This window comes from Lissotriton vulgaris, chromosome 9 (assembly GCF_964263255.1).
Source record: "Lissotriton vulgaris chromosome 9, aLisVul1.2, whole genome shotgun sequence".
Classification (NCBI taxonomy): domain Eukaryota; kingdom Metazoa; phylum Chordata; class Amphibia; order Caudata; family Salamandridae; genus Lissotriton; species Lissotriton vulgaris.
In genome coordinates this window covers 1072871973-1072897883 of record NC_141697.1, presented here as the reverse complement: position 1 = coordinate 1072897883, position 25911 = coordinate 1072871973, and the positions used below count along the sequence as shown (strand labels likewise).

At 43.4% G+C, this 25911-nt stretch overlaps 1 protein-coding gene across 2 annotated transcripts in view; it reads left to right on the top strand.

Annotated features, from left to right (window-relative positions):
• Window positions 1-11310, top strand: part of SLC25A26 (solute carrier family 25 member 26) — an 885107-nt gene extending 873797 nt beyond the window's left edge. The window contains exon 10 of one of the 2 annotated variants that reach the window (XM_086936841.1): window positions 10834-11310. In XM_086936841.1, the coding sequence (XP_086792967.1) occupies window positions 10834-10954 (121 nt within the window). In that variant the 3' untranslated portion in view covers window positions 10955-11310. The remainder of the gene's footprint in view (window positions 1-10833) is intronic. The other variant, XM_086936842.1, reaches the window with a different exon arrangement.
• The last annotated feature ends 14601 nt before the right edge of the window (window positions 11311-25911 follow it).

Genomic DNA, 25911 nt, shown 5'->3' with positions numbered 1-25911 from the left:
TGATAGTGTGCCTGTAAGGTAGTGAAGGGGATAATAGAAAAATCGTGTAATAATTGATGAACAAAAATAATACCCTTTTCTTTCCAGTATTTGTAGTAAAATGATTTACCTGTATATTTGAGAAATTTATTGTACCATACACTGGAAGACAAGAAGCATTGGAGAGGAGTAAAATCCTTAGAAAAAGTATTATAGAGCAAAGCTCGGGAGTATTTTAAAATGGGATTAGTAGACAAAAAGCAAAATGATAATTTGACATAAAAATTACCTGTTGAAAAGAAAAATCTTTTAAGAGGGAGCGTTCAAAATGAACCCATTTGGGAACAGGGCTATCCACAAAATCCTACGCTAATGAAAAAGATTGTTTAATCAAAAAAGCAGAATGATAAGCAGTAACATTTGGAAAACCCACACCACCCTCATCCTTAGGGCGTATAAGTTTGTGTAAAGCAATTTGTGGGTGTTTATTATTCCACAAAAATGTTATGCATATAGAATTTATTTTAGAAAAATATGTAGTAGGAATTTTAACAGGAAGCATCGATAATGTATATAAAACATGAGGCACAATCATCATTTTAATAGTATCTAATCTGCCCCACCAGGAGAGATATAGTGGTGACCAAATAAGGAGGAGTGAATTAATTTTATTTAATAATGCATCAAGAGTGAATTTAAGTGTGTTGTGTAGGGAAGACGAAAACCAAATGCAAGATATTTAATTTTAGAAGGACACCAAGCAAAATTAGTATCACTGAACATAAATTGATTACATAAAGAATTTAGGGGTAACACTTCAGTTTTGGAGAGGTTAAGTTTGTAACCGGAGATACTGGAATACAATGGAACCTCATTTAAAAAATGAGGTAGAGAGTCAGTGGGATTGGACATATAAATAAGGATGTCATCTGCATAAGCAGATAATTTAGTTTCTACAGAATTATGTTTAATACCAGCAATCTGGGAATTAATACGAATGCGTTCTAGGAAGGGTTCAAGGCATAAGATAAAAAGTAAAGGGAAGAGGGGGCAACCGTGCCTCGTTCCTCTGGATAGAGAAAATGAACTAGAAAAGTGATTATTAACAAAAATCTTGGCTCTGGGACAGGAGTACAAGAGCTTTACATAAGAAATAAAAGAGGATCCAAAACCAAACCATTTAAGAGTGTGAAACATAAATTGCCAATTAATACGATCAAAGGCCTTTTCGGCACCCAAGGACATCGCTGCAAGGGGAGATTTATAGTTTTTACCATAGGAAATGATATTAGTAAACATCCGAGCATTATCAGATGCTAATCTGCCCTTCACGAATCCAACTTGATCAGTCTTAATCAAGAGAGGAATAATAGTGTCAAGTCGGGATGCAAGAAGTTTGGCAAAGATTTTACAGTCATAATTAATTAGAGATATGGGACGAAAAGTTTTACAATAGGAATGATCTTTATCAGGTTTGGGTATGATAACGATAAAAGCATCCATGAAAGAGCCAGAAGCTTTTGCGTCCGCAATAAATGAATTAATAAAAAGGAGAAGAAGTTTAGGGACCAAAATGGAGTAAAAAGTATTATAAAATTCAACAGATAATCCATCAGGTCCCGGGGCTTTTGATTTCTTTAGGGCTTTAATAGCATTCGTTATCTCTTGAGAATTGATGTCATTTTCTAATACACTAAATTCATCAGGTAGAGATGGAGGGGAGGGTAGGCCGGAAAAGAAAGTTTTTAAGTTCAAATCAGTGGAAAATGTTTCATCGGAATAAAGAGATTTATAATAGTCATTGAAAACCTCAGCAATGTCTTTATCCGATGATCCTAGTTTATTAGTAGATTCATTAAGAATAGGGCCAATAGGCTTACACTCAGATTTAATCTTTAAATAGTTAGCTAACAATTTCCCCGCTTTATTTTGCCCACCATGGTACTTCGATTTGATCTTAAGCAAAATATGACATGCATCAGTTGTTGCTAACTTTTTAAGCTCAGATTTAGCCTTAATTAAATCATGAAGGGCATTAGAGGAACGAGAAGTAAAATATGTATATTCTAAGCTATTAAGTTGTTGCAGTTGATCTTCATATTTCTTTCTTTTGGACTTCTTCGATACAAAAGAGATGGTAAAGACACGAAAAGCAGCCTTAAAGGCATCCCAATTGTTAGGAACAGAGGTATCTGATGGGTCATTAAGACTAAAAAATTCATTAATAAAAGAGGAAGCTTCTTTTAGAAAAACCGTATCATTCAACAAAAAGGTATTAAATTTCCATCGACTGAATTGAGGAGAAATATGTGTCAGATTTTTGGATAGAGGGGAGCACGATTTACTGGTCAAAATATAATCAATTCTGGAGCGGGTGTGATGTACATTAGAAAAAAAGTAAATTCACTTAAGTCAGGATTACAAGTCTTCCAAACATCATATAATGGAGGAGAGGCAATGGCCGACTGAAAAGCTTTGTGAGATTTATCAGGTTGAAATTTACATTTGGATAATCTGTCAGAAAAGGGATCTAACCATTGGTTGAAGTCACCGGCAACAATAATATTGGGACATTCAATTGAAGAAAGGAGGACTTTAATATGGTTCCAAAATTTGGGTTCAGGCTTAACAGGACCATAAATATTCAAAAGAACCAACGTTTTATTTTGTATCACAATCTTTGCCATTGCCCATCGTCCATCAAAATCAAATTGTGAGGATAAAATTTGTACTGCTAAAGCTTTATGGAACAATATAGCAACCCCCCCCCCTTTTTGTGGATAGCAGGAGAGAAAACAACTTAGCCTACCCATTGCCTTTTTAGTTTAAGAGATTCAACACCATTACAGTGAGTTTCTTGAAGAAAATAAATTTGTGAGTTAAGTTTTGATAAACGAGACAGTACCTTTTGTCGCTTGATTGGATTACCAAGACCAAGTACGTTCCACGTAACGAAATTACACATAATGGAGGTAAGGGAGGGTAGAACATAGTTGGAGATGACACATCTCAAGGACACAACTGTAAGGGAAAACACACAACAAAGAATTACATATGAAACATACTACATAAAATAGAATTACAAAAAGACCTACTTTACCAAAATATAGTATCAGTGGAGAAAAGACAGAATAGAAGAAGATTGAAAAGAAAAGAGACAGAAGAAGAAAAGAAAAAACAGATCAAGGAAAAACATACAAATCTGTAAGACAAAAAGCAGATGACAGGAGAGGAGCATGGAGGCGCCAGTAGGAATTGGGCCCCATAAAATTAAGATAAAATAAGATAGGAAAGAAGAACCTCATAAATATATAAAGACATATAACCTATAAAAGGAGTGAAGGAAAATACATATCAAAAACAAGTGACAATCTTGGAAAGGAGAAAAGTCAAACAGTAGCATCCAGTCCAAACGATGGTAGACATTGCAGGCAAAGTTTAAGGATTAATATCCATTCCAGACGACGGAAGGCCTTGAAGATAAGATTTAGGTTTCTCCGGGTCATCAAATGAACGTGATCTGCCATCATGAGTTATCCTGCAGAGACATGGATGAAGAATTCCATACTGGATGTTAAGTTGGCGCATTTGAGGACGTAAGGCAATAAATTCCTTGCGACGAGCATTTTTGCATTGGAAATATCCTGAGAAATGAAAATGTTATGACCAGACCAAATAAGACGTCGTTTAGTTCTAACTGCCTTCAGGATATGCATTAATACAGTAAATTCAAGAAAGAGCATTATGATTCCACGTGATTTAGAAGCATTAGAGTTGAGACGACCCAATCGATGTGCTCTTTGTATATTAAGAGGAGATGATGTAGGTTGAAGGTCTAAAAGTTCCGGTAGCAATTTCTGTAGAAATGTCACCATATTAGGACCTTCAATACTTTCTGATAAACCAAAAAGGCGTAAATTATTCCTACGATTACGATTTTCAAGGTCCTCAGTGTGAATCTTTAACTTGTGGATTTCCTGTTCAAGTAAGGGTATCTTTGTAGAAGCATCCTGTAAGTCACTGACCCGTTGTTCCCGATCCAATACCTTACCCTCCATAATAATCCATCGATCTTCAATCTGTTTCATTTTTTCGTTGGTGGCAGACTTAAAGGGTTAAAGACCATGGACTTCATCTAATTGGAATCTAAGACAGGATTTTGAGAGGAATAAATGGGAGGAGGGTCATTTTTATGCCTTTTTGGTTTGGTTCCTGTGACGGAGAATCTAGCAGAATGCAGGTCACTTGCCATTATAGGATGCAGGGAAAACACCACAGAGATGACAAGAAGATAAATGAATATTAAGAGCGCCAAATTGGAAAAATAGTTTGCCAATCAAAATTAGCAAGTTTTCGCAATGCAAAAAAAAAAAACAGATGGAGAGCAGGTATTAAGACACACTGTGTAGAAAAAAAACCCAGATATAATAGAGGATCCAATATCTTAAGGTGTCAGAACCAACATGAAACAAACTGAGGCAAATCAGTACATTGCCATTGCTAAGCCACTGAGTAAGCAAAAGATGCCTGTTGTCACAATGCTATTCAAAGAAAACGACAACAATAGTATAGTGACTGGAACAGCTTGATACTTGCAGACTCTAGTGGAGCTATACAGCAAAACATAAATCCATTGACAGCTGCAGCAGAGGATTAAAAAAAGATAATATATTTATATGTGGAGGTTATAGCAGGATAGTCCACATAGTCAATATCAATATGAAATTTAAAGCCACATGGTGAGTAAAGTCATGAGTTTGGTTAATTGGTACTTAACTAAAATCCGTGCTGAGTTTGAAGATGAGAATATAACAGCAGACGATGTTATTTGAATATTGGCAGTGAAAACTGTAGAGGCAGCAATGAGAAAAACGGTGAAAAGAAAGACGCGAGCTCAGCGACCATAAAATGGCGGCCTCTCGCATCCAAGGCACTTCACCACAGCATCGATGTTGAGGAAAACAAAAACTTCCACAGTACTTCACAAAAATGATGCCAAGAATATGAAAGCGGGTAAAATAGCAGTCGCAGCATGAGAAGAACAGTTCCACATCAAAAAAAATGCTGAATAATTAAGCCTGAAAAAGACAAACGAGCAAGGCGGCCTGAAATGGAGGCCGCTCGTGTCACGGAACGAGCAACATTTACCGGAACCGCCAAGATGGTGAAATCACGTCGGGAGTCCTTCGGGAAAAGTTCCTCGGGCTCACCGCAGCATCCGGATGATTCACATAGAGCGGCACTCCTTCATAGTTGGTACAGGAGGCTCAAAAACGGCAAAGAGTTGCGCCGATAAGCGGAGCTCACACGGGATCCGCCATTCCTTCATGGCGCGTAAGCCACACCCCCTGGATCCTGCAGGTCTCAACAATCTCAGACTCATTGAAGCAGTGTCCTTCTATTGTACACGCTTTACATAGTGTTCTGTTTAATTCAGATACTCTGTCCATCACCACCCCCTTTTCTGAATTGTTTTGTCCACCATAAGCGTGGAAGGGTATACTCAGATGTGAGTCCCTTGCTCATTGCACCATCAGGATTCAAGCAAGCTGGGCCCGTTCTGAGCTGGGATGGTGCAGTGAGCTAAAAAACGGTGATGGAACAAGCCCTGATCTGTTGACTGGGTATGAGTGTTCTGTTTACTTCAGATACTCTGTCCATCACCACCCCCTTTTCTGAATCGTTTTGTCCACCATAAGCGTGGAAGGGTATACTCAGATGTGAGTCCCTTGCTCATTGCACTATCAGGATTCAAGCAAGCCGGCCCGAAGACGGCTGTAATGCCAGAAACCGGTCCCCGGAAGCTTGTTTCCTTCCCAGTATAAGAATTGGCTTGGTAGTTTGGTCTGCCCTGTTCCCATGATGCACTGGGCCAGGGACAGACTAATTTGCATGTAGCCAGGTTCTGAGCTGGGATGGTGCAGTGAGCTAAAAAACGGTGATGGATCAAGCCCTGATCTGTTGACTGGGTATGAGTGTTCTTTTATATTCAGATACTCTGTCCATCACCACCCCCTTTTCTGAATCGCTTTACATATAATGCATTCAACATGCACATGCATGCTCAGCGCAAGGGTCTGGATGCCTCATGCCAGTGGTGCTTTATAGGGGTGGGGACCGGTAGCTACCATACCCCCCCCCCCCCCCCCAATGAATCAAAGAAAAATGTCTGTTCTGTGCTAGGATTATAGAAATAGCAAGCTGCCACCATTGCTTAGTGTCAGCAAACCAAGATATGGACCGCAGTCCCATGTCAGTTATAGGGTACACTTGGTGCACCCTATCTATAGGTCTCAGAACTAGACTATGGACCTCAGAATCAAACGAAAGAATTATTCCTCAGCACACATGCTTGGCCACAAAAAGTCAGATACCAGATATTCCATGCAGTTGGGTCACCTATTGCAACGGTACACTCACATTTAACAGGCAGGAGACATTCCCGCCCCTCATGTCCACTCCCCCTGATGTAAGCTAAGGCATAGCTGTTCAAATTTCCTATATTTGTTTGGATTCTGTAAGACAGCCGTTTGGGTGTCTCATATGCATCCTATAAGCATTACATTTTGGTTGCAATCTTTTTTGCAGATTCTCCATTTGCATAGGTGGTCCACTAGTAGTCTGTTCGGCTGATGTGTTGACTGATCCCAATTGGGACCTCTTCTCAGTTCTTTGTATTGTGTAGCATGTTCCTATATGAAGGGAATAGATATGTGAAGATGCCAAAGATTAAAGATAGTAATTGACCTATATAAATACTTGTACTACTACTTTATAAATATTTACTACTACTAGGCCTAGTCTGGACAAAATTGACTTAATTTACTTTGCTGCAATTACTCAAAATGTTTAAAAAAACGCACATGATATGTTATTACAGAGATCTGGCATTTTGTGTTATTTTTTAGTGCAAAACACAATCTTGCATCCATTTTGGAAACAATTGGGCATATGGTGCTAAGAAATAGTGGCAAGGTATGCAAACAACAGCCGCTTAAGTTCTGTTTGTCCATATTGTTCCTGCTGAAGAATTTTTACTCCACTCCAAACTCAATTGCCTGATGTGGCATAATGGCATAAACATGGGCATTTCACAGGGTATCATGATATTCCGGAAATGATGTACGATTGTGCTGGTGTAAATTAAATTTCACCTAATTAGTGTAGATGTGGTTCTGCACATTCATTGTAGCAATTTGCGACAACAGTCCTTTTTTTCATCATCTCTAAAGTCCAGTATTAAAGACCTGTTTGTGCCAGTATACGTGAACCGTAGAAACATAGTACAGCTTCTTCAAAGTAGTCTTTTCATTTTACAGTACTTTTTTTCCAACATTAGTATCTATTTACATACAACTGACTTTCTCAAGTCAAATACGTTGAAAATTGTATTGGTAGAAAATCTTTGCGACCTGGCTGGACAATTTGAAAATAAAGTCTCATCGAAGCATGGTTGTTAGAAAAGGGGGTCTCTAGTTGGCAATGGTTTGCACCTTGTCCAAATAGGGACCCTTCCTTCTAGTCAGGATAAGGGAGTTACACTCCTAAAATATCCCCTGCTCACCCCCTTGGTAGCTTGGCTAGAGCAGTCAGGCTTATCTTAGAGGCAGTGTGTTAAGCATTTGTACATAACCAACAGTAATACAGTGTACACACCACAAACGGACACCACACCAGTTTAGAAAAATATCCAATATCTTTATATACTTAAGACAAGACCAAAATTATAAAAATCCACAATACAGTACTTAGACATCTTCAGTTATCAAAATAACCTCGAAAAACAGTTCCTTGAAGTCAATAGCTCTCTCTGGGGCTGTCACGGCGTCGTGAACAAACAAATCCAAACAATTCTGGCTGACGCAGCGTCTCGGGCCAGCTTCAGTGTCTGGAAGACCCGCAAAACAGTACCTTTAGAAATGCAGGGCGTCGGCGACATGTTCATGAGCTTCTGAAAGCACGGCGTCCGCAGGCGTCTGTCTGGAGGTCGGTGTTGGAGTATTCTGGCCCTTGAAGTCACACACGTTGCAGATCCAACTCCCCGCGGTTGAAGTCAGGAACGGTGGCGTCTGGTGCTGCGGTACAAAGTGCAGCGGTGCGGCGTGCGATGCTCTCAGGTCACGATGCGAACAGTGGCTCAGTGGCGGCGTCAGATGGCGGCGCCGGTGAAACAAGGTTCACGGTGCACAGTGATGCAGTGCTCGTCGCGGTGCTGGCAGGTCACGGTGCAAACAGCGGCGTCGTCATTGATGAAGCGCTGTCGTCAGCTAACAAACTTGAGTCACTGGCACTGTGTTGGTAGGCAAGGCTGCGGGGTGGGATGAGGGCTGTGCATCGTGCAACTTTACGAGCGGTGCCCCCGAACCACGGTGCAAGCAGCAGCGTTAATTTCGGCGTGGAGCGGCGGCGTCCGGGATACCAAGGCGGTGTCGTGAAGCGAAGCGGTGCGATGCGGAGTGCGGTGCCCACAGCTGCTCAGTGGCAACATCAGCAGGCGTCGTCGGTGAGACCATGGTCGCAGTGTGGCGTTGCTTCGGTGCCTTCAGGACACAGAGTCAGCAGCGGCGTCATGGAAGGCGTTGGGTTGCTTTTTCTTGGGTTGCAGCACAAAACACACTGTCCCCAGTGCTGAGGGCAGAAGAACTTGAAGTCTTTGCTGTTCCTGAGACTTCCTGAACAGGGGGCAAGCTCTACCACAAGCCCTTGGAGAAACTCACAAGAATTGATTGCAGAAAGTTCTGTCCAGTCCTTTCACTGCCCAAGACAGAAGCAGCCACTGCAGGCCAATACAGCAAAGTGGTAGTTCCTCCTCACAGCTTCTCCAGCTCTTCTTCTTGGCAGTCTTCTTGGTCCAAAAGAGTTCTAATGTTTTGGGGTCTGGGCCCCAGTATTTATACCCCAAATTCCTTTGTTCTCTCAGGCAGAGAGTGTCTGTGCTTAGTCCAAACCAGTTGTGTCCTCTCTGGCCCAGCTTCCCAGCAGGAGAGGGAGACCGCATTGTCCAAGGCAGACAGGACCTATTCAGGTCCAAGTGAAATCTCCTCCCACTACTCTAAATGCAGACCAGGCATGTTCAGGTGCTAGTGACAACTCCTCCCACTACTCTGAATGCAGCCCAGGTCTATTTAGCCCATCCCTGACCTGTCTAGACTCTCTGGAGGAACTTCTCCTCCCCAGCCCCTGTCACTCCAAAGCCAGACAGTCAATACACATCCTAGCAGAGGCACACAGGATGGCTATGCAAGAAAATACCTACTTTCTAAGACTGGTATTTACAAACAAAGAATGTAAAAATGACCTTTACTAAAAGGCATACTAAACTGTATGTTCCTATCTGGTCCTATTGAGAAGTTATATTTATTAGATCTTCTAAATTAACTCCCGTGCTTTGCTATGGGCCAGATAGCCATTCAATAGTTATACAACAAAATTGCCAGTATTTCACTATCAGGACATGCCACATATATCAAGGCATGTCCTACCTTTCACATACACCCCACCCTGCCCACAGGGGTACCTTGGGCCTACCTTAGGGGTGAATTACATGTAAGAAAAGAGATGAGTAGGGCCTGGCAAGTGGGTGCACTTCCCAAGTTGACATGGCAGTTACAAACTGTGTGCAGGCTCTGCAGTGGCAGGTCTGAGCTACCTTTTCAGGGCTACTCATGTGGGTGGCACAATCAGTGCTGCAGGCCCACTAGTAGCATTTGGTTTACATGCCCTGACACACTCAGTGCACTTTACTAGGAGCGGACTAGTAAATCAAATATGCCAATCATGGAAAGACCAATCCATAACACAATTTACACAGAGAGCAAATGCACTTTAGAAATGATCCGCAGTGATAAAGTGCCCAGAGTCCTAAAACCAACAACAGCAGGTCAGGAAAAAATAGGAGGAAGAAGAAAAAAGTTTAGGGATAACCCTGCAAAAAGGGCCATCTCCAACAATGGTCCAATGCTTTACTTAACCTATATAGAAAAGTCTCATGTGGTCAGAAAATATGACAGCTGGCACCAGTGCTGTGATATGCACCATTTATCAGTTGAGGAACCTAATAAAGCCCTGGCTGAAGTTGGTTATGTCAGCCATTTTCTCTTTCTTCGCTGAGAGCAGGCAGAGATGTGTGCACAGAAAAGAGGACTGCTGTTGCACAGTCCTTTCAGGCAGGTGGTGAAAGGTCTCTAAAAATTGGTAAAAGCCTTCTCCATTGACTAAGACTGTGAGAGTTCTTGTATGACGGCGCATTTCTTTGCTTCAGTGATTCATGTACTCATTACTGACTAATATTCCAGCTCAGTACTTCCTAATCAATGTTAGCATGTTTGTTCTGGTGCCAGTGGTCTATTATGTATTTAAAATTGTCCAATTCTTAATATTGCTATGGATGTTGCACCCGTGGAGGGCGGGAATGAGGGCCGGTTGAAGAGCAGTATTGGCTGCCACAACCCAACCATGCCCAGTAGTATTGGCTGCCACAACCCAACCATGCCCAGATGATCCCATTTTAGTTGTGGTTTCATGCTATGGGGTTGATTTTAACTTTTATGCCAGGTAGGTGTTGGGTTCCACTCCTGCCATTATCATGACTTTATTGATTTTACTTGCATTGTGAACATTTGTAGTAGGGTATTAAATGTGCTTTTAATGAAATGAGCTTGCCCTAGAGCTCTGTTAAGATTAACAATGCTATTTTTAGACATTCTTCTTCCTAATATGAACGCATTAATTAGAAATTTATTGCAATGTTCTGGACATGTTTTTTTAATATTATCTTGTGTTGAATGCTTGTTGTGTACACTTGACTCTGCTGGATTATAACTTCATCTTGGTAATGTTTGTTGTTTCTTCTAGGTTATTTGCTGGCATTGTCCCCCGAATTACCACAATCAGTCTAGGAGGTTTCATCTTCTTGGGGGTTTATGACAAAGCTTGCAAAGTCCTTTTCCAGTTTGATCTACCGATATCTTCTTGAACCGCTCCGAAGCTCCAGCAGGGGACGCCAGCAAATGTTGCAGGACTTGCCTTGGACATTCACGGATGAGATGATGATGATGATGATGATGATGATGATGATGATGATGATGATGAGCCTTTTAAATATTTCTGTTTGGATCTTCACATGCTCAGCAGTTTTTACAGTGCTGTCTTTCAAAACAGTCCAGTTCCACTAATTCAGTACTTCCCAGTTTGGACAACTAAGTACTGAAGTCATGTCAGGGACATGCCATGGAAGCACGTTGTTTTGGATCATATCTACAATGATTGGCAGCTATTATCTGAGCAGTGGTTTTACAATGCACTGAATAAACTGGTTCTTGTGCTTTGATAGCATTGACTATTGTTTTTAAACTCCAGGTTCTTAGGCTGCTTTACATGCAAACCCACACACAGCACTGGCATATGTATTGTTTTCCTAAACTCAGTGGCATTTCTTCACGAGGGTGGGGAGCAAGCTGACGTAAATAATTAATTTACTCTCTTAATTTCTATGCAGGTAAGTACTTAATCAATAATAACTCAGATCGGATGAAAAAAGACAGAGTCCGTGGTGTTAGAGTTTCTAAGGGTTTTATTCCTCATAAAGGAATGGTCTGATCAGGATATCATGTTCTGACCACCACAGGGGTGTCAGAAGGGATAGAGCGCTCCCGTTTTATTAACAATACATAGCTTATATACTTGATTTACACCATAAGAATCAATGTAAGAGGCGTAACAGCTGAGAGAAGACAAGATAACAGTATACACGTGTTACTAGTACGTAATCAAGAGGCGTGAACTAGGCGTGAATCAGAGGTGTGTGCTAGAAACGTCACTGATAGGTGACGCAAGTGGGTGGCACCAAGGGGTGGTGCTAACAGAATAGTTGCAATGTCAGCAGAAATCGGAAACTTGGATGCGTGCGCAGCTGCATGACGTGTGACGTGTGATTGACGGGGTGCAGGGGACTTGACATTTACACTGACGGAAAGAGACAGAAGTCTGGCATGTCAGATCAACTTGTACTTTTATCGTATCTGATATCTGATGTTTAGGAACCATACTATCTGGGCAGAAAGGTCTCTAAGGCAAAAGCTATTCTATGCTAACTGTGGATGCGTGTATAAGCGCCTAAGTGTCTGTATGAGAAGCGTGGGGCACGAGGCCTTCCATGGAAGCATGGTAACAGAGGCTATGAATTACTTGCATTGAGACAGGTCGGCCCTTTGGCTCTGCAGCTGGGGAGGATGTTTACAGGATCTAGTAGGCAGGAATGTATTCTCGGGGAGCGGAACAGATAACTCGAAGGTTATAGTCAGTCTTGGCAGAAAGCAGGCTGAGCTGAGCGCGAGGGGCCGTGCTGAAAGTAAGTCAGAGTTCACGGGTACAGAGGTAGCCTGGGCAGAGGCTGTCAGAGTCAGGAGCCACAAAAGAGGTTTGATGGCAGAAATTCAGGGCCTACTCTGTCAGAGCAGGAAAAACATGTAAAGTACACTACAAAAAGACGGTGGCATAGCATATTTAAGAACGGACTATATAATCCATTCATGGTGGATCTGAAAGAGGACAAGTTAACGTTGAACGCAAATGTATTTGCGTTTTCATAGCTGGCACAGGAGGGAAATTACATGCACTTTAAGCTGGTACATGGAGTCGGTGGGGTACGCGCTAGGGAACATAACATGACCAAAAATATAATTTTCCTCATTCCCTCCTTGTTCCCTACGGACCCTTCATGATATATCGATCCTCATGAATCGATCAGTTTGTTCTTGCAACATCATTTGTTCTTCTTTCTTTTGGTTACGTTTTGAGAGAAAACTGGAATGTTCAATACAAGAGGTGGCACACAGTCCACAAATCGCTGGCCCACACTGCAGGCACAGGCAGCAACTGAATACTAGGACTAGGCCAATGCCTAGGAAGGATAGGATCTTCCATCCCCAAGCTGTTAATGTTGTCCAGAACCAACCGGACCAAGTCCAGGTGCCTGGATTCTGATGTATCTGATTAGCAATTTTATGGAGACGTGTAATAGCTTGATATACAGATGGTGCGTTTTGTGGTATGAAAACACAGCAACTTGACCCGATGACCTTACAGGCTCCACCTCTATCTGCCAAGATGACGTCAATAACAAGACGATTCTGAAGGACAACAACCCGCATGGCGGACTGCTCTTCTGTTAAGTTACCTAAGGCGGAGGCAGTTTCATTCACTACTGCTTCAAGTGTTCTAGTTAATCTGCGTATTAATTTACTATTCTGGACAGGTCCTAAAAAGAAAAAGAATCCTTTATTAAAATCGGTGTACTGTTCCCATGCCGTTTCTGTGTAGTCGACAAGTGGGATATCTCTTCTGTGTCTATTCTTTACTAGATTAGTATTTCTATGGTAATCAGGGGGAGCTAGGAAAACAGGTGGCAGAAGGAATGCAATGTAACAGGTACCATCCCAATCTGGAGGTAGACGTATGTATGCGGTATGACCACAAACAAAGTAAGAATGACTAATAGCTTTAAAGGACGACTTACCATGATCACTGAATTCGACCACAGTAGTGCATTTACTATGACCTAAGTGTACAGAACCTTTCTTCTTGATGCATAATGCGCCAGTGACTGGCAATACTGACATAGTGGGTATAACAGGTGTGTCTTCGGATTCAACAGTAAGAATCATAAGGCTAATTGTATAATTACCTAATCCATACACTTCATTTTCTAGATCAGTTCCTATTCTAGTGGGGAGTCCTTCCTTATCTGGGTAACAGACGTCGAGCAGGACCAAGTTCAGGTTTCCCCAAACCCAGCCCCCATCGAAAACAGCAATATCAGGATCTAAAGAATTAATTATTTTAAACCATGCTCCGCAGGAGCCATTATGAGTGAACGGGTACGGAAAGAGGGGCAGAGCTCCCTTGAAATTCTGGAAGGGAGGGAGTCGGCCACATATCCAGCAGTCTGTAGCATTGTTAGTTTGATGAGAATGATGTAGCATACTAATGAATGTATTGTTGCGCAGCGCAAGTCTGTAGGAAAGTTCGTGTGGAGGTAACTTACTAAAAGTGTGTTCAGCAGAGACATTATAAACAGATTGTTCACGCTTGAAAATAGGGTAATAGATAGGTAACAGGATGCTAGCAACAATGATTAGAATACTGAGAATAAACATGATTAATAGTGTCACTATACAGTGACTACGAAGTGATTTACAATATGTACGTTTCTTTGCTTCTCTCTCTCTATCTCGATCTAGGGGATACATGTCAGAAACTATTTAACCGATTCACCTAGGGGAGGACTTAAACAATTAAACTGTCTGACTTGCTAGACCGGAGTTTCATACGATAATTTTCTTGAGGAGTTCTTTCTCGTTCAGATTCGGTAAAGTCTTGTTGTTCGACACAGTCTTTGGTGGGGGTGGACGAGTCTCGGTCAGGTTTTAGTCCAGAGAATTTTTTTATATGACTCGTGTGAACCCACCCCTTTCTTCCTTCGATTTTCACGGCCGTCCTTGTTGTTAGAAGAACGATCTTCGGGGACTTCCAGCGGGGCTCCAGCGGACTCTTTCTGTCGAAGTTGCGGACGAACACAAGGTAGCCAGGACGGACGTCGTGTGGCTTTACATCAGTGTTGTCAGGGAAGGCTGCGGCAACCTGTGAACGACATGATTGGAGTGCAGACATCAAGGAGGCAAGGTAATCTGTCAACATGTTAGAATCAACATCAGTAATCCTTTTCGGAATGGGCGTCCCCCACATATTCGGTGGTCTGCCAAAGACCACCTCGTACGGGGATAGCCCTGATCTCGAATGGGCAACCATTCTCATGTAGAATAGTGCCACTGGCAGGGCGACTATCCAGTCGACCCCTTTTTCCTGACATATTTTGGCAAGGCGGATCTTAAGTGTCTGGTTATGCCTTTCAACAAGGCCTGCTGCTTCGGGATGTCGGACACAATGGAACTTCCACTGGTATCCTAGTAATAAGGAAACTTCTTTCATTAATGCAGACGAGAATGGCTGACCGTTATCTGAGTACACGACACGAGGCAAACCGTATCGTGGGAAGAATTCACGAACCAGCTGCTTGGCAGTGGTCGGAGCAGTGTAATCTGGAACTGGGTATGCTTCGGTCCAGCGGGACAGAGCACAGACAACTACGAGAACATATTTAAATCCTCGACAACGGTCCATCTGGATATAATCCATCTGGAGGACTTCAAAAGGGTGATCGGGAGGATGAAATCCACCTTGCTCTACAGGGACGCTTTTACCTGGATTGAACTGACAACAGATCATGCAAGTACGCACTTTCTGTTTTGCGGCTGCTCGTAAGTGCTTATTGTTCCAAAGATTTTGTAAACTGTCTAACATCGCTTTCTCTCCTAGGTGTGCTGGGCTATGTGCTGTATTTATCATAACTTGAACCATAGAGTCAGGGAGAAACCATGTAGATTTTCCCTTCGTCATCCAACCTTGATCTGTCTGGATCCCTCCTAGTTCAATCCATTTCTTTATTTCTTCTGGAGTAGCATGTGTCTGAATATCGATAACATCTAGTGCGGGATCCCTGACTGTCATGCAATTTGTCGGTCCTATTGTCTTTGTCATGTCAGTTGTCGGAGTGTGAGTCAGTGCTGTATGTTTTGCTGTCTGGTCTGCCAGGTCGTTACCCTGGGAAACAGAATCTGTGACTTTAATATGTGCTTTACACTTCATGACGGATATGGCTGAAGGCAGATGTATTGCTTCTAACAGTGCTTGAATGAGGGGACCATGTTGTATCTTGGCACCATGAGAGGTCAGGAAACCTCGTTCTTGCCACAGCATGCCGAAGTCGTGTACAACTCCGAACGCATAACGGGAATCAGTGTATATGTTGACATTTCTGTTCTTGGCTAGAATACAGGCTCGGGTCAGAGCGATGAGCTCTGCTGCTTGAGCAGACAGTGTATCAATACGATGTGTCTCTTTAACTTCAGTTTCAGTGGTCACGGCATACGCGGCCACTAATTCTCCTGTACTTGTTCTCATACATGAACCATCCACATAAAGTGTCAGGTCTGGATTTGTCAATGGAACATCCGTTAAGTCTCGTCGGGGCTTTGTTACTGTATTAATGATCTCTATGCAATCATGCGGAGCTGGATCTGTCATAGCTGTAGGTAACAGTGTTGCTGGGTTCAGGATACTGCAGCGTCTGATTTCTATGTGTGGCTGGAATAGTGTCAATTCATAACCTGTCAGTCGTGCTATAGTCAAGTGTTGAGTCTGGGTTCTGTTTAACAGAACCTCTACAGAATGTGGAACTTGTACTGTTAACTGATGACCTAGAACAATTGAATCACTTTGTCTTATTGCTAGCGCTGTTGCTGCTACTGACTTTAAGCACGCAGGGAGTGCCTGGGCTACTGAATCCAATGTACTTGAAAAATAAGCACAAGGCTTATGTGAACCTGCTTGATCTTGAGTGAGGACAGACAATGCTGTACCATCACGTTCTGTAACAAAAAGAGTAAACGGTTTGCTGTAACATGGTGTCGCTAAAACTGGTGCTTGGCATAATGCTTTCTTTAATTCCTCAAAGGCTTGTGTGTGTTCCTGAGTCCAAGGGAGGACAGTCGAAGTTGCTGCCTCCTGCGTCGTTAACTGGATGAGTGGTTTAGCTAGAAATGCATATTGAGGAATCCATTGTCTGCAGTACGAGGTGAGGCCTATAAAGGCCCGCACTTCCTTTTGTGTCTGTGGTCGTGGCATATTTACAATTAACTGAATGCGATCGGGAGTGAGCTGTCTCCCCACTTTGGACAGCAAGTGACCCAAGTATACAACTTGCTGAACACAGAATTGTAGCTTCGAAGGAGACACCTTGTGTCCCTTGTCGGCCAGGAAAAGTAAGACTGTCAGTGATGCTTGTTCACATTCGGACTCACTTCGTGCGGTGATCAGTAGATCATCGACGTATTGCAGTAAAGCGGTGTTAACTGGCATTTGAATACAATCTAGTTGTTTTTTCAGTGCTTGACTATAGATGCTGGGGCTTTCTGTGAATCCTTGAGGTGCGCGGGAAAATTTGAAACTTCGTCCATTTAAACTGAATCCGAAGAGATATTGGCTCTCTGGATCAATAGGCACACTGAAGAAAGCGTTCTTGAGGTCAATTACAGTAAAGAACGTTGCTTCTGAATCAATAGCAGTCAATAGGGAAGAGATATCGGGGACCACAGGGTACTGTGGTACAATACATTTATTTAATTCTCGAAGATCAATCACCAGCCGATATACTGGCGGTGCATTGCGGTCTGTACGTTTAAGAATTGGAATGATAGGTGAATTACAGATATTGGAGTCGGTCTCTACGACCACTCCCTGGGCAATGAGCTCTTCAATTATTTTCAGTAAAGCCACTACAGCATCGGGTGGTAACCTGTATTGTCTGATTCTGGGTAGAACAACTCCTGTCTTGAGTGTAACACGATATGGAGTAATATGCATACAACCTACATCAGCTGGGCCTTTTGCCCATAGGTAATCTGGTACATTTTTCAATCTGACATCAAAATCTCGTAAAACATAATGACCCTTGAAATCCCGTAGAAAGAGTCTAACTCCCTCCGGGGAACAGCAAATTATAGCTCCTAGAGCCTTCAGTGTTTTAATTCCTAACAGATTTTCTGGACATGATTTCGTAAGTAACAAGTCTGTAATACGTGATAATGGACCCACAGCCAACGGTACTGGTTCCGATACTTCATTTACAATAGGCTGTCCTGAAAAACCAAGGGAAACATTCTGTGAGCCTGAGAGGGGAGCCCCTGGAACTTCATTATGACTGATAGTGGTGCGACTTGCCCCTGTGTCAATTAAAAACTTTCTATCTTTTCCCAATACGTGACTGTGTACATAAGGACCTTCTTGATCTACAGGAATTTCAATAAGAGGCAAACCACCTTCCCTCTCTAGGCTGTTTCATGTGTATCGGGGGTAATCTGGATATGCAGATTGAGCATACTGGTACATCTGTTGTGAAACTTGCCGAGTCGCGGCAATGGGCTGTGGCTGTGGTACTGCTACTGTCTGTGCTGTATGGGATGGAGCATGCATAGGCTGTGTATTCTGTATTGGCTGTACATTTTGTGAAGTCTGTTGCTGGACCTGATCTTGTCTAGACGGATGCGGTCTTTCTTTAGTTTTACCTGTTGAGATGTTATGTTTCAGGACTGGGCATTCATGTACATAGTGACCTGGCTGCTTGCAGTAATTACATGTCCCTTTAACGGGAGCTGTATTGTGACTTGTCTGGGTCCCACCTTTTCTCTGACCGTCGGCTGGGACCGTCTGAGCTACTAACATTTTCATTTTCGTATCCTTCATACGCTTCTGTTCCTGATCTTGTTCTTCCCTAATTCTGTTCTGGTGATATTGTAACATTTGTAACATCTGGGATGGCGTATTTGCCTGCCAAGTACTTTCAACCTTGTACACTCTATTCTTGACTAATGGTAGGGAGTTCTCTACTAGTTTTGATACAAAAAGGTGTGGATATGACTCGCTACTTGGTTGTAGGCCACTATTTATAATGAAACATTTCTCGAATCTTGAATAGAAATCACTAGTATCTTCATCTTGTTTCTGTTTACAGGACGAGATTGCGTCCCAATCTTCCTTTCTAGTTGTCAATAATCTTGGCAAAACCTGTACTATCAAACCTGGTAATGCTTTAGTTCTGTCCCCGAGGCCTACCCCTGGGACACGTTTGCTTTCTTCGTCTTCTATTTCTGCCCATGCTATCTTTGTCTCTCCCACCTCCCAATCCTTTTCCTTTAATTTCTCGTAAATGCCCGTGGGCAACAGTACTTTTAACATTTTCATAATATCATCATACGTGTAATCCCCCATTAACAACATGTCTTTAAGCTCTCTGTGAAAACCTGCAGGGTCTTTATCATGGCATGGAACTAGTTTCTTCATTTCTAACAGTTCTAACTTAGTCAATGGTGTGTGAACATACACACGCTTCAAGACTTGATCCGTACCCATAACTGGGTGTACTTCTCGTAAGGGGTTCTGACTTTCAATGCCACTCAGGCATTGCATGTGATACGTTTTTCTTTCTGGAGGCGGAGCGGGAACATATTCAGAGCTTATGAAAGTGTTATATTTATGTCGTTGTTCTAGAATTATTTGTATTAACTTGGTACTAAAACCTCTCCATCTATCCATAAGTAGTTCTTCTAATGTTTCGTGTAAGGGACCTGGATCGGAATGATGGTTTCTGAACTTGATGAGGAGGTGCTGAATCATGTATACACCTGCTATTTTCTGCTCGTCTGGGGAAAGGTTCAAGAATGTCTGTGCTAACGTATCATCATTATATATGTCTGGGTTTTCGGCCCATAACACGGCTGACCGGGCTAGTTCTTGTTCATCCATAGAATTGAGTACATGGTACCCCATTCGGTCTCGAAGCCTTTTATCAGTTTCCTGGAACTGATGTTCAGAAGAATTCGGATTTGTTAAAGCAGAGAGAAAAACTCTCTTGTGTTCTAGACAGATGCCCTTCCTAGGATAGTTTCCCTTACCTACATACGCTATAGTATCTGTAGACCTTCCTGGTGCTTCATGTTCTTCTTCCTCCTCGGAGGAAGCTTTATCATTCTCTTCCCGGTGTGCAGTCAATACTGCCTTTCTAATTTTCTGGGACATACTGGCTATGCAAGCCCCCCTGTCATGTTTTCCTTCGGCTATATTTTGACCCCACTTGGTTAGTGCATCTAATTCACTTTGATCTGTCTCAGGCCTGTCTCGTTCTCTTATTAGACAATTTATGAAGAATCGTAATATCTGTGCTTGAATGTCAACTTTCTGTTTATGCATGGCATTTTTGACACTGTCAGGGTCTTTCCCTGTCTGTATAAACTCATATATTCTATCTAGCCGTTCCTTCATTCCTACATAACATAGCAAGCTATCGGTGGCAGATCTTAATCGTAGTGATGCCAATATCATTAGATCGTTTCTTCCGGGTACTGGATCATATCTGCAAACGGAAATGTTTTCTTTAAATGCGTCAAGTCGGGGTGACTGGAACGTGAGAGGACTCTGCGTGTCCCTGAAATTGAATCTGCGTGTTAATGGCGGGGTGCGAAGACCCGCAGTCGCACCTCCTGAGGCGGATGCTTGGGCATTATCTCCCTGCGGAGTCTGGATCTGAACATGAATTTGTCGTTTAGTAGGATCAGGTAGGACTTGTTTCGGTAGGTCAATCTTGGGTACGGGAAGTGGCGGAGCTGGCGGAACAGGGGAGGTCTGTCGCGGTACCGGCGGAACATGATCTGGGGGCGTAGTGCCACCCCCATCCCTGTCAGTAGGCAGGGCACGAACAGGCAGATTGGTGTAAGCTGGTGCTACATCCTCTAGATAAGCATTTAAGAATATGTCTTTAGTAGTTTTATGCATTACTTTAGTCGGAACTAATGGTGGCGGTAAGTTTTTCGGTAATTCTGATAGGGCTTCAGATGTGCCATCTGCTGCAAGATACATACCGTTTACAAGATTATTTCGGGCACGGTCTATTTGTTCTGATTTTACTCGAATTCCTTCAGTAACTAATTCGTTTTCTTGAGCCTTGTCTGATTCTTTAAGTCTGTCTTCTCTACGGAGTGCTTTGTCAGCACGCTTACGTGATTCCTTACGCCAAAATTCTATGGCGTCCTTCTGAGATTGTCTAGCTTTCTTTTTCCATAATGCTTCTTCTACCCTCATGATGCACTCGGCATCCCATGTTCCGGTAACAGGCCATCTGTGTCTTTCGTCTAGGTGTTTGGTGTAATCGGCCCATAAATCTAGATACAATATGGCATCTATGCCATGTTTCTGGTACATAAAATTACCTGGAGTGTCCCTAGGGGGAATGGGAATTTCTTCCTCCAGTATCCCTTTCCTAGTTCCTATCTGTTTTAACTTGTTGAAAAACGGCATCTTGTTTACTTATTACTGAATGCTCGATCCTTGCTACTTAATACTGGTTACAGCTTAGTTGATACAAGAAACACAATAATGCACATTAAACGGTCACATTCATACCACGACATTAATCACATGAAAACATTTGAGACATAGATGACTACCCCCCTATACTGGATGTACTGCTCAACAGTACAGATACACTGCTGTAACAGTGCAGAAATTCGGAATACTAGATATACTGCTAAACAGTACAGATACACTGCCTAAAAACAGTGCAGACCGGACTTGCGTACCCAAACCCGTCTAGATACGACCCAGCAATGGTACTCACCGGGAAGCACGGAAACAGAAGGCCTCGGAAAACTCGACTGGACTCGACTCGGAAAACTTCGGAAAACTTCGAAAAACTTCGGAAAATTTCGGAAAACTTCGGAAACCTGGTGGGCCTCTTGACACCTCGGACCTTGCTTCTTTCGGCTAGGCTCTGGTCGGGATCCTCCGCACTCCTCACCGCCTCGTCTGGGCACTGATCGCAGTCTTCGTCACCTCCTTGAGTCAGAGGGAGATGCAGGAAATCCTGCCAGTACGCGTATGTTCCATCTAACTGATGGCAGGGGACATAGCTTGCAATGCGCCAACCGGCGCGTGAGGTGGGGGAGGGGTCCCTATTCGGGCGCCAAAATGACGTAAATAATTAATTTACTCTCTTAATTTCTATGCAGGTAAGTACTTAATCAATAATAACTCAGATCGGATGAAAAAAGACAGAGTCCGTGGTGTTAGAGTTTCTAAGGGTTTTATTCCTCATAAAGGAATGGTCTGATCAGGATATCATGTTCTGACCACCACAGGGGTGTCAGAAGGGATAGAGCGCTCCCGTTTTATTAACAATACATAGCTTATATACTTGATTTACACCATAAGAATCAATGTAAGAGGCGTAACAGCTGAGAGAAGACAAGATAACAGTATACACGTGTTACTAGTACGTAATCAAGAGGCGTGAACTAGGCGTGAATCAGAGGTGTGTGCTAGAAACGTCACTGATAGGTGACGCAAGTGGGTGGCACCAAGGGGTGGTGCTAACAGAATAGTTGCAATGTCAGCAGAAATCGGAAACTTGGATGCGTGCGCAGCTGCATGACGTGTGACGTGTGATTGACGGGGTGCAGGGGACTTGACATTTACACTGACGGAAAGAGACAGAAGTCTGGCATGTCAGATCAACTTGTACTTTTATCGTATCTGATATCTGATGTTTAGGAACCATACTATCTGGGCAGAAAGGTCTCTAAGGCAAAAGCTATTCTATGCTAACTGTGGATGCGTGTATAAGCGCCTAAGTGTCTGTATGAGAAGCGTGGGGCACGAGGCCTTCCATGGAAGCATGGTAACAGAGGCTATGAATTACTTGCATTGAGACAGGTCGGCCCTTTGGCTCTGCAGCTGGGGAGGATGTTTACAGGATCTAGTAGGCAGGAATGTATTCTCGGGGAGCGGAACAGATAACTCGAAGGTTATAGTCAGTCTTGGCAGAAAGCAGGCTGAGCTGAGCGCGAGGGGCCGTGCTGAAAGTAAGTCAGAGTTCACGGGTACAGAGGTAGCCTGGGCAGAGGCTGTCAGAGTCAGGAGCCACAAAAGAGGTTCGATGGCAGAAATTCAGGGCCTACTCTGTCAGAGCAGGAAAAACATGTAAAGTACACTACAAAAAGACGGTGGCATAGCATATTTAAGAACGGACTATATAATCCATTCATGGTGGATCTGAAAGAGGACAAGTTAACGTTGAACGCAAATGTATTTGCGTTTTCATAGCTGGCACAGGAGGGAAATTACATGCACTTTAAGCTGGTACATGGAGTCGGTGGGGTACGCGCTAGGGAACATAACATGACCAAAAATATAATTTTCCTCAAAGCCCAGCAGGAAAATATAAAATGGCAATGAAAAGATTTAATTGCCATTTTATTTTTCCGATGTGCGCACTTCTGCAGCCATCCTAACCCAGAGACATGCAAGGTATGTCCTCTGCTGTTGATTGGCAGCAGAGGACAGTGGCTGGCTGGATACTCCAAAGTGTGCATGTCACTTTGGCTGGCTGTCTTGCGCCAACCAAAGTGGCATGAACTGAACACTTTGAGGCTCTCCACTCAGCTGTCTTAGGAAAGGGGTGGCCTTGTCCCACTCCCTGAGCCTTGTTGCGTCCAGCAGACCCCATTTGCCATAGCCACTATTAAATTGAAGAAGAGTGGGGCTGCATGCCCTCCCCTCCCAAGCCATTTAGGTCCTGGGGACCCCATCCTTCAGGCTTATTACTAAAAATAAAGGGGAGGGTGGCCATGCAGCCTCCCATCCCAAGCCTTGTTAGGCCCTGGGGACCCCATTCCACAAGAGCCATTTTTAAAAGCTATGGGGGGGAGCCATGTTCCCCCCTCTCCCCAGGCCTTAAAACCCCCCAGGCCGTGTATTTTTTCAAGAGGAGACCCAGCCGGCTTCCCACAGGTAAGGGGAGCTGACATTGCTCCCGCCCACGAGGAGAAGCTACTAATGATATGACCGGGCAAGGAAACAGATTCAAATTCTGCTCCCGGCGGGAGCGATTTTAAAGCTTCCACAGGCTGGGAGCAGACTTTGTGTTTGCTCCCGCTTGGCGGGAGGTTTGAAAATGTTCCTGCCAAGCCCGAGCAAAAACAGGTTTTCTTGCCCTGCGAGGCCCCTTTTACTTAAAGTAATTGCCTGTGAGGTGACCTCCCTGGGGTCTTTAACAGTTAGGGTAGGGGGCCATGGAGCCCCCACTTCCCCATTTTGTTAAATTTCAGCCTCTGGTGGGCTTCCCGGGCCTAGTGAGGCTCGGGGGATGGTCTGCTTTGCCCTCTCTCCATTTTTGTTCAATTTTGGCCCCAGGGGTGGGCTCCCTGGGCCCTTTTGAGGCACGGGGGAGAAGCTGCATGGCCCCCTCCCCGCATAAACTCATTTCAGCCACAGGAGTGGGCTCCTCAGGCCTCTGGAGGCTCAGGAGAGGGCCACATGGCCCCCTCCCAAATATCAGACCCGGTGGTGGGCTCCCTGGGGCCTCTGGAGGTGGGCTCCCTGGGGCATAAACACAGTAAATGTAGCCCAGCCGCACTTTGTTTATGGGGTAGTCAGGGGGTTCAATCCCAAGGGATTCCTGCTGGATCGCAGCATTTTTTGCTGATTTAATTTTTCCTTTTTGGCTTGGGGCTGGATCCCCTCCCTCCCCCCGCCATAGGTCCCAGGGGATCAGGGTATAGCGACCCTGCCCTCATAGTCTTTTTTTGAACTTATTCAAGATAGGGGACTAAATCTCCGAGCCCTGCAATGGGTGTTAGCAACATTTTTTTACATTGCTGGTAACCAATAAGAGCGCTCGTTTCTGCAGGAGTCTGGCTCCTGTGGGAGCGAGCTGGCCCAATGAAATAAAGCTCTCTGGGCTAATGAGAATGCTCTATTTTTAAATTGGCGCTCCTGTGAGAGTTTCTTGAGACTCTCACTGACCCAACTGATCAGATATACAATTATTTTTCAACCTTAATCAATCTCTCGAAAACTCCTGAACAGATTATACCAAATCACAAAAAGCACAATCTATGGACCAAGATCTAGCTTCCTGCCAAATGTGGTGTAATTATGTTCAGCAGCTTTTACTGTAGCCTTGTCTAAAGAAGTCAATGGAAAATGCATGAGAATTTGTTTTTTGGGCATCTCATTTTTCTAGGCCCCCACTTGTTGGATTACCCCAAAACTTTTCATGCACAAACTAATCAGAAAGTAGCACCTTTTTTGGAAAGTTTCCTCCTACTGCTGATTTCTGCTGGTTGGTGCCAGCGACTTATGATATGGGGCCATAGCTAGCTTAAACAGGCCAGCGGCCAGGTCTGGCCATCCTGTCAGTATCACTGTAAGCAGCAGCCTCCTCACACTTATGCGATGCCCTCTGGGATTTGCGCAGGTCATAGTGCTAGGTGACATCTTCCGTCCTGATTCCGCCTGTGCCGTAACGAGTTGCGTCCTCCTCCTGCTGATGCAAGGCCTGTGAGATGGCATGCAGCCTGCAGCGTGGGTTCACTTCCTACAGAAAAGGGAACTGTATTATCATCTAAGCAGTGAGAAACATTGATAGGGATAGCAGCAGCAAGACATGCCCCCCTCCCCTCCACCCCACCAAGATTTACCTTTCGGAAGAATACTAAAAGTATGACACGTGTCAAGCATTACCAAGCACTGGGCTGCACTTGAACATGAAATCAACCACTTACTTACTGTGATTAATGGCTGTTTGAGACTACGCGTGCCATCATGCATTTGGAGAGAACTGGACTGTCGTGCCAACCAATATTCATCTCCAGTTACTTTGGTTACTGTAGTAGAGCTTGTAAACTGGTTTCCAGAACGAGGGAGTATGAATATGTTTTCGTCTGAGTGCAAAATAGAGCACAACAGTGTCTGCGTGCGGTTTAATATTTTTCCCCTTTTTGGAGAGACTCAATCAAGAGAGCTAAAAGTTAATGGTATAGTGTGCACCCTTACCTTGTATGGTAGATAAAAGAATATATATATATATATATATATATATATATATATATATATATATATATATATATATATATATATATATATATATATATTACCTACTGGCGGTCGCCAGTAGGTATATATAGTTAGGATTTTTTCTCTATGGGATTTTTGAAAATTCTATGTCTAATAACTTTGGCGTTTGTGGACGGAATTGGCTGAAATTTTCAGGGAAATGGAACATTTTGTTTCTGAGCAGCCCCTGACAATTTGGGGGAGTTTCATCAAGGGGGGGCCGAGAAAAAAGGGGGGTCCCAAAACGCGTTTTTCCCATGTTAATTTCCATAGGGCGGTTGGCCTCACTTTTAGCTCGAACGGCTCAATGGATTTGCACGAAACTTGGCAAAATTGTAGGGACTGTTAGCCCGATGTGCCTTTGCTAGG